A 9,762-nucleotide genomic window follows, 5' to 3' on the forward strand; every position below is an offset into this window, starting at 1 on the left:
TTGGCTAGAGCGTTCCTACATAGTCCCCCAAATTTACCTGTCACCTTGCCTTCTACTCACTGGTGAATTGTCTGTTTTAGGAAAATGGATCTCACTGTAAAACCCTGGAAGCAAAAACCCTAAAGTTAAAAAAGGGAAGGCAGTATTAGAAAGATCTTGATTACAGGGAGAACGCACGTCTTTCCTGGGCTCTCAGCCTGTTGGCAGTTGCCTGGAGAGAAACAGAGAATGAATGAAACCCAGAGTGTGAGCTAGAGAAGGGAAGGGCAGGAGCTTGCTGGGGGGTGGGGGAGGAGGGTGCAGGGAGGTGGTTGATCGTCAGTCTTGCTACCCACGACGTCACGGAGGCTGGGGACTCCTGGAGACTATAAAGCGCGCCTTCAGCGCAGATCTCAGCTCTCCAGCTGCTGCCTGGGAGCGCCTCCCTGGCCAGACCCAAGCTGGGAGAGTCTCCGGCGGAGCAGCAAACTCCCAAGATAAAGTGAGGCTACCGCTCCACGCCCTCTGCCCCCTCGGAGCATCCCAGGGGGCCGTGCTTCCCCGACCTGCTACCAGCAGTACCCGAGACCACCGTGCCCAGGGGACCAAGAACTTCGGGGGAGCCGGCTCTCGCTGGCAGTGGGAGCGTGGCAGGTCCGGGGCTGCAGATGCTGACCATGGCCTCGGTCCCCACCGCCGAGAGCGAGAGCTGGACGGACGGGGCGGCGGGATTGGGGACCCAGGTAGGAAACCTGAGCTCGGCGCTGGGGGTCACTGAGTGGCTTGCGCTGCAGGCTGGCAACTTCTCCTCGGCGCTGGGGGTGCCCCTGACATCCCCGACACCGTCCCAGGCCCGGGCCAACCTCACGAACCAGTTCGTGCAGCCGTCCTGGCGGATCGCGCTCTGGTCGCTGGCCTATGGCTTGGTGGTGGCTGTGGCGGTCTTCGGAAACCTCATCGTCATCTGGATCATCCTGGCCCATAAGCGCATGAGGACCGTCACCAACTATTTCCTAGTAAACCTGGCTTTCTCCGACGCCTCCATGGCTGCCTTCAACACCTTGGTCAATTTCATCTACGCTCTTCACGGCGAGTGGTACTTTGGCGCCAACTACTGCCGCTTCCAGAACTTCTTCCCCATCACAGCGGTGTTCGCCAGCATCTACTCCATGACAGCCATCGCGGTGGACAGGTGAGGGGAGAAAAGAAGACCGGGGGCGGGGGGGTGGGGGGGGTGACCAGGGAGAGGGCAGCAAACGTGGCCAGCAGTCGTTAGGCTACAAAAGAAATGACGACTTCAGGGGCTTTAAAGGTGTAGGAACTATGAACCAGTTTCTGCTCCCACGACCTCTCCCACCCCAGCCCTGACTCCCTAGGATAGGGCATCTAGAGAGACAGCAGAAGGCAAAGTGCTTCTTTGAAAATCTCTCATTCCCAGAAGGCAATCGGCTAGAATGACTGAACTATTATTTAGAGTTTGTGTTCTATGGAAGATTTTTTTTTTCCTTCTTTTTCTTTGTTGTTCAGTCACAATGCTAGCTAAAAAATAAATAAATAAATAAAATAAAAAATAAAAAAAAAAGCGTTAAGAGTCACCATTGCCCTTCTTTCTGGAATCCTGGTCTTAATCAGTCTCTGCTCTCTAAACCTGACCCAAAGCCAGCGCTCCCCTGCCTTCCCTGCCAGGGTGCAACAGAAGCAGCAAGCTCTTGCTAAAAGTCTTGTCTGTTTCCACTATGCTCCTGGTTAGACTTAATATCTAGCAACCCATGGAAGACCCCTGTGCATGGAACACTACTTCATGTAGATAGATAGATAGATAGATAGATAGATAGATAGATAGATAGATAGATAGATAGATAATATCTATATACAGAGAGATGAAGTAATGCATCTTATTTTGTAACCACTTATTCTTTAAGTGTAATGTTTTATATTTTCTGATACATATATATATATATAATATATATTATATATAGAGAGATGTTCCTCACCTAAAGTGGACGTTCTGAACTACATAAACAATTAAAAGCTTATGAACCTCAAGTATTTGTTACTATATTCAAGTTATTCAAGTTTATATAAATTATCCATGCATTTGCTTTCTCTCAAAGAACACTAAGAAATGCATATGCTTGTGGAAGCACTGATGAATCCTTATCTGTTCGTGAAAGATGATTACATTTAAATTCAATATTATAATAAAGATGATCAGAACATAGCTGGGTAATTCTGCATTCAGCCTGGAGACTGACACTTGCATAGGGCTTAATGCCTATTTTAGCAGTCTCAAGGGTCTGGCAAAAGATTGCTTTTTTAATTAACAAAGTTATTACAAAGTCAAAAGGACTAACTAAATATTCGTAATCCTTACACTCAGCTATAATTATAGAAAAATACTTGTTTTCTTGAAATACTGAACAAAGGGAATTTAACAGTATAAAGCTATAGAAACAGTCCACGTGTCAGGCCCACAGTGCTCAAACGATGGCGCAGTGACTGGATTAGATGTCTCTAACTAGGGTAAGCAAGTGCAAAGATCCCATTTTAAAGGTCTTCAGTGCTGTCCACTCTAGCTCTGATCTTGTGCACATTTCTGCTGGGGATAAACTTGAATGCAAAGACTAAACAAAATCAGGCCAAAGCTTGAAAAAGTGAAAATTCCCTTAAACCTTGCCCCACACAGCCAGAAACAAACGCTTCCTTAGGTTTGCAGATTGCTCTATGCTGTTTTTTTCTAGCTTCTTTTTAAACAAATTTCTCCTATGTGAGTTTTTAATGCTGTGCTGGGTAAACAGTGTTATCATATAATTCCAAAATATGATCATAATCTTCTTGAAGTGTTAACAAGGCAACAAACAATTTGATGGAAATTCTAGTGTGTGTAAAATTAGTTTCTGAGGAGGAAACAACTTACTTTTCCAGTTTTATCTGGTCAACATTTCTGATATGGCTTTGGAGTTATCTTACCTGTTAAAGATGATCTATTTCATTATACTGAGTGCTTTGAAATAACGTGGCTTTATTACTTAGTCTTTCTCATTTTTTTCCATAGAAGACATCATAAAACTAACTAAATAAAACTTACACAGCATACATTCTGCTATGAAATTCAACTGAACTCAGTTCATGTATTGCAAATCTCTTTTGTTTAAACTGTTATTTAAAAGAATATACTTATTTGAGCAGACAATTTGTTTAAAAACCATGCATGTGGGAAAAACCCTATTTCACATATTTTTTTAGCTCAAAGAGTACAACAGTTAGCAAAATTCTTTGTCCCCCCTCCATGTACCCTTTCAACAATGATGTCAAACACAGAAGAAGAAAAAAAAAGCTGACCCTGTAGTGTTTGCAGCCCTGTCATTAAGCTTTGCAATATTAGTTCTTCTGAGGTTGCAAGAGCATTATGCCTTCTCAGACTATGGTTACATGGACCTACTGCAGAACCACCAATATGTTCTCACAGAATGTACACTTGTCCACATAATTAATGTTTGATTAAACAGCCGTAAAATCAAATCGTCTGTGGGTGGCTCTCGTTAATAAAGAAATATGTCACCAGGCATATCCAACCAGTGGCCCCCAGGCTTCACGCATCCCGGGATAGCTGCTTACGAGGCTCCACACTTTTGTAGACGACAGTCGACAAACATCTCATGACCACATGAGAGGCGGAATGCCCCGACGTAAATAAAACACCTGTTGTTTCACGGTAAATGCTCGCCTCCCTAATATAATGCAAACGGGCTCATTTGCTCCCACTCTGAGTGGAAAGCACACTCGGTTCAGTTTGTCTCTTTTCCTAAACTAAAAGACCCCTGAGTGTACACAGAGACTAAGCTTTGATTTAGTCGTGTGACCTTCTGTCAACTGCAGCAAATGTTTTCAAGCTCCCTGGTGACCCTCAGAAAACTCAGGCTTACAGAGGGTTACTTTCTTAATAGGCAATTTACAGGAATGTTCACACATTTGTTCAAGAAAAAAGCAGGCGTCTCTTTGAAACACATTCTGTGCTAGCAGAATTTATTGTATTACATTTCCACTTTGTAAATAACTCCACCAAAAACTTAAATGTGAGATCACAGGTTTTAGCTCTCTACTGACCTGTGGAACTAGCTACGTTATTAAAAATCCCTGAAAGCCTGTTTTGTTGCCTGAAAGGCCACTTATCTGTCATCATTGCATCTTGATACCCAGACCCCAAACTTAAGGTACATTAACTTGCCACTGCCAAGTTACATTTCTCCAAATTTCCATTTCTGATATAAAACAGTTGGCTATAACACACGTCTTTAAGGTGCCAAACCTTTCCAAGATCATGCCGAGCAGCCAAGACTCAAACCACGTTGGTCTGATGCAGGCTATGCTCCTCTGAGCCTCCATGCTGTCATGCCTGGTAGTTAGCTGTGAATCCTCGAGTGTTGGTTAAAGCAAATTGGCCTTCAGGACGATTAGAATCCAGCGCTTGTTTCTGCCCCATGTGTCGCAGGAAAGCACATGACAAAGTTCTTTGTTACCTGTGTTTTCAGCCGAGAGTGTAGGAGGTAGAAATTTACTAATATAACAGTTATTGTAATAAAATGTGATTTCCGTTCATTTAGTGGATCCAGCACTGATTTAGGGAAATGAACAAGCAATAAATATTTTCTTCCATTTTCTAGGCATGTATTTTGAAATTAAGTTAGAAATTCCAGGAAGTTTTATTAATCTAGTAAAGGATTTTCTCTGGGTACATAGCCTTGTGTGATCTCAATATTCAAATAAGTTTATACAATTCAATTCACTGTCTCTTCTTGATAAATCTTAATAATATAATTTCATATATTTCATATAGCTGTCCAAAAACAAAGTCAAAGAATAGTTTTTATTCTTTAGGCTCAGAGACAACCAAAATTCGTATTTATTGAAAGGAATGCTTAAATGAACCAGGAAACAGTGTTTATCAAAATAAGTGAAAAATGAATCTATTTTCTCTCTTCTGCTTTTAACAGTGAGTGTCTGTTTTACTTTATCATAAATTGTTTTACAAACTGTTGCATAAATAAATTCATCCAAATTATTCATAAAGCATTTAGGGAGGGCTTTTAAGATAGATTAAACAAATAGCCATATTGGAAAAGAGTGAAGAGTTGGTCTAAAGCTAACTCTGAGGGTATGATAAACTTTACATTATTGCTAAAAATAATACAGGTTTAATATTTTTTGTAAATATTTCTAGAAATCTTTTTGTTTGTCTGAGTTGAAAGCCCTAAGCTTTACTCTAGTCTGATTTACTCTAGTCTGGGGAAAGATACTCTCTATGCAGTTACAGTTCTTTATCATGATTCCAGTAACATGTGAAACAGTGTTTTGTCTTAGTCCATAAGACAAATTTGATGATGTCAATATAAGATCAAACACTTAATATCACCAAACTATTTATAAAATATTTATTAAAGCTATGTTTTTGGAAAATATTACTTTTTGGAAATATCATAAACCTTTGACTCTCTTGTAGTGCTTTTTTAAAGATTTCAAAGAATTCTTTTTGCATCTAAAAATTATTGGTCTATAATAGTTAATGGTAGAAGTTCTGTTACAGTGCCAATTTTTTTAAAGATTTATTTTGGTGTGTGGGTGAGCATGTGTGTGTGTGTGTGTGCACGGTACAAGTGTGCACAAGGGCATGAGGGTGCTCAAAAAGGCGAGGGGCGCTGAATCATTACCAAGTTCTGGGAATTGAACTAACTCACTAAGCACTCAACTGCTGAGCCATCTCATCAACCCTGTCAATGCCAATTTTTTGTCTTTTTTTCTTTATTGTTATTATTATTATTATTAACTATAATTTATTCATTTTGTATCTCAGCTATAGACCTCTCTCTCATCTCTCATCTCTCATCTCCCAGTCTCACCTTTCCTCCTTCTTACCCCTCTATGTCCTTCCCTTAATCCACTGACCAGGAGGTCCTCATCCACTACTGTCTGACCCTAGTCTATCAGGTCTCATCAGGACTGTCCACACCCTCTTTCTCTGTGGCCTAGGAAGGCCACCTCACCAGGGAGAGGTGATCAAGGAACAGGCAACCAAGTCCATGCCAGTGACTGTCCCTGCTCTTCTTCCTAGGGAACCTACAGGGAAACAGAGCTGCACATGAGCTACATCTGAGCAGGGGCTGTAGGTCCTGTCCAAGCAGGACCCTTGACTCATCAGTCTCTGCAGGGCCCCTGGGCTCAGATTTTTTGGTTTTGTTGCTCTCTTTCTGGAGCTCCTGTCCCCTCTAGGTCTTCCTATCTCCCCCTTCTTCCATAAGATTCCCTGCACTCTGCCCAAAGTTTGGCTATGAGTCTCAGCATCTGCTTACCCTGGTAGAGTCTTTCAGAAGTCCTCTATGGTAGGCTCCTGTCCTGTTCCCTGTTTTCTCCTACTTCAGATGTCTATCCTGTTTTCCCTCCTGAATGAGGATTAAGCATCTTCCCTAGGGTACATTTACACAAAATAATACTACTCACAAATTAAAAACAAGGAAATCATGAAATTTGCAGGCAAATGGTGGGAACTAGAAAAGATCATACTGAATGAGGTATCCCAGAAACAGAAAGACACAAATGGTACATACTCACTTCTAAGTAGCTATTAGCCATGTAATATAGGATAAACATATTAAAATCTGTAGTCCTAAAGGAGCTAAACATCAATGCCAATTCTTATAAAACTATTCATGAGCACATAACAAGAGCAATAAATGCATATTTATTCATTAAATTAATGTAAGGTCAGCACAACCAAGCTACATTCAGAGGTGTGCTATAGAATGAGGAGACCTCCAGTTGATACCGAGATTACGCCAACAGTAGTCGGTAGCATACATCCCTGGATAATGTGTGGAATAGGTACTGCTGAGGCATTGGTAGCATAGCTGCCCTCCAACAGACACAGCTTCCAAAACAACCCCTTAATGTACAACACATGATGCCAGTCTAACTCAAAAGGAAAAGGAAAAGAGACAAATTGAACATTTCACAAAAGAAGAAATAAATAAATATAATATATATATATATAATATATATATTATATATATATATAACAAGCATCAATCTTATCCATTACTTACATTCAAAATTTTCATTTTCTTGTCAGCTACTTTGCCCGTTGAGCCCCTCAAACCTGATTTCCTTTCTTATTTCTTCTGAAGCGCCATAAACTCAGCCCCAGCGAGTATGTCCGTTCTCTCACCTCTGGACCATTCAGAAGGGCTCATCTCGGGGCTCCCATCTGCAGCTTGCCCCTCAGTTTCCAGCTCATCTGGCCCCTTTCTTGTGCCCTGACTGTTCGTGTGACAACTACATTTTAGGCTCTTTAGTTCAAAATAACTGAGTCTGTTTTTGTTGTTGTTGTTCTTTGGGTTTTTTTTTTTTGTTGTTGTTGTTGTTGTTTTTGTTTTTTCTTGTTTGTTCAAAAGTTAGCTCATCCAAACCAGAGCTTACATTTATACTTTGGAACAAAGTGGGGTTTTCTGTTGTCTCGTTTTTTTGTTTGTTGTTTTATCTGTAACTAGTTTTCTTCAGATTATAAGTGACACACAGATACCATGCAAATATAGAAAAATTAAAGTTAGTTAAAGATTAAGAGTAGACAAAAGTACTGTATGTGTAAACAAACATGTAAATACACACACACATCTGTATTTATACAAGCATAAAACATGAGTGGGATAATGCAACACTGGCGGTTGGGGCAAAAGGTTCTAATTCCTTGAGAAACTTCACCACCAAATATTCCTCTGTCATTCGGCCTCAGATTTGAGGCTTGTTTGGTGTTCTAATGACCTACATTTCTCGATTGCCATATACAAAAGGAAACCAATTAGTGACATGGCTGACACTGTCCATTCACACAGCACACGTGAATTAAGTGCTGAAGAACGTGTGATACTCAGTTTTGAGGAATGCACTGTAAGGGCCAAAAAGACACTATCTTTTACCAAATTCTTCATTAATATAAAAACAAATTCTCAAATGGGATGTGCATTGGACGTAGGAGAAAACAAGTAACAGGACAGGAGCCTACTGCAGAGGGCCTCTGAAAGACTCTACCTAGCAGTGTATCAAAGCAGATACTAAGACTCATAACCAAACCTTCGGCAGAGTGCAGGGAATCATATGAAAGAAGGGGGAGTTAGTATGACATGGAGAGGATAGGAGCTCCACAAGAACCAAATATATCTGGGCACAGGGGTCTTTTCTGAGACTGACACTTCACCACGGACCATGTATGGCTATAACCTAGAACCTCTGCTCAGATGTAGCCCGTGGTAGCTCAGTAACCAATTGGTTTCCCATAGTAAGGGGAACAGGGACTATTTCTGACAGGAACTCAATGGCAGGCTCTTTGATCTCCCCACCCCCCAAGAGAGGAGCAGTCCTGCTAGACCACAGAGGAGGACTTTGCAGCCAGTCCTGAAGATACCTGATAAAACAAGGTCAGATGAAAGGGGAGGAGGTCCCCCCCATCAGTGGACTTGGCAAGGGGCAAGGAGGAGATGAGGGAGAGAGGGAGGGATTGGGAGAGAATAAGGGAGCAGGATACAGCTGGGATAGATAGTTAATAAAATGTAACTAATAATAATAATAATAATAAAGAATTAAAAAAAAATTCTCCTGGACCCAGCTCTTACCTCTCACTTGGGAGAGCGGGCACTGCACCTCACCTGGCCTGAGCACAGTAGAGCTAGCCCTGATGGCAGGGACGTGGATGAGCCAGGCCCTAGAGCACGAAAACAGGAGATCTGTCTCTGCCCCTCACCAGCTGTGGCACTGGATAGACCAAGCAGGGCAGGAGGACTCACCGCAGTGGTGTGGGTGCAGGAGAGCTTGTGGGCTGACCAGTTCAGATATCTCCCAAGCCCTGATCCAGGGCTTTGAACTGGCCCACCCCAACATCTACCCCATCAATCAGTTGCTGGAGTGCATGAAGGGGCCAAAACTACAGGATCGCCATGACACAAGGCCACACAGATCGAAGAGGAGTTCCAGTGAGTTTCCTGTATTGATAGCAGAAACCAAAGACCTCGCACCAGACCAACGACTCACAGCAACGAATATTTGCAAAGAAATGTGGACAAAAAGGCGTACTGTGGGACACACTGACACATGCAACTTCCATATTGAGTCTCCTCTGTTGTGTGTGTGGGAGGAAGGTTGTAAAGGTGGAGGGCAGGCACGATGGGACAGAGAGAAGAGTTGGATTAGGAGGGGTGCATGATCATAAAATATATATATATATATATATATATATATAAATATATATATATATAAATATATATATATATAAAGTTTTGTTTTGATTTGTTTTTAAAAAAGCACATTCTCTACAGGTACTCACTGTCATTTGTCTGAGTGACAAAGGCAGAACCCAGTGGAAAGTTCTTGGGGCTACTTACAGTTGCTGGGTGATCTTGCCTCACCCAAGGACAAAAATGCAAAAAAAAAAAAAAAAAGGGTAAAATGCTGTTTCCTCTGGAAGTACTTGTCTTGTCTTCAATTTGAACACAGTATAACAAGCAGAAAAGAAATCAAAGCTGTCATGCATGGCCAAAGCTTTGAAAGACCTCTTCACTCTGGTCCCTGTCTGTCATCCTGACGTATCCACTTTCCCCCTGTAGTATTCAAATTTGTTTCCACAGTTCATTGTAAGAGTCACATTCACAGTGAAAAATAAGTGTATGCCTGCAGGGTGTGTGCGTAGTGTGTGTGTGTGTGTGTGTGTGTGTGTGTGTGTGTGTGTGTGTGTGTGTGTGT

General features: G+C 41.8%; 1 protein-coding gene across 1 annotated transcript in view; it reads left to right on the forward strand.

Moving 5' to 3' along the window:
* The first annotated feature begins 494 nt into the window (after nt 1-494).
* The window catches only part of Tacr3 (tachykinin receptor 3), a 131,587-nt gene continuing 122,319 nt past the window's right edge, over nt 495-9,762 (forward strand). Inside the window, exon 1 of the mRNA XM_055628174.1 lies at nt 495-1,171. Within this exon, the coding sequence (XP_055484149.1) occupies nt 648-1,171 (524 nt within the window). The 5' untranslated portion in view covers nt 495-647. The remainder of the gene's footprint in view (nt 1,172-9,762) is intronic.

Source organism: Psammomys obesus, unplaced genomic scaffold (assembly GCF_907164565.1).
Source record: "Psammomys obesus unplaced genomic scaffold, mPsaObe1.curated_primary_1811, whole genome shotgun sequence".
Classification (NCBI taxonomy): Eukaryota; Metazoa; Chordata; class Mammalia; order Rodentia; family Muridae; genus Psammomys; species Psammomys obesus.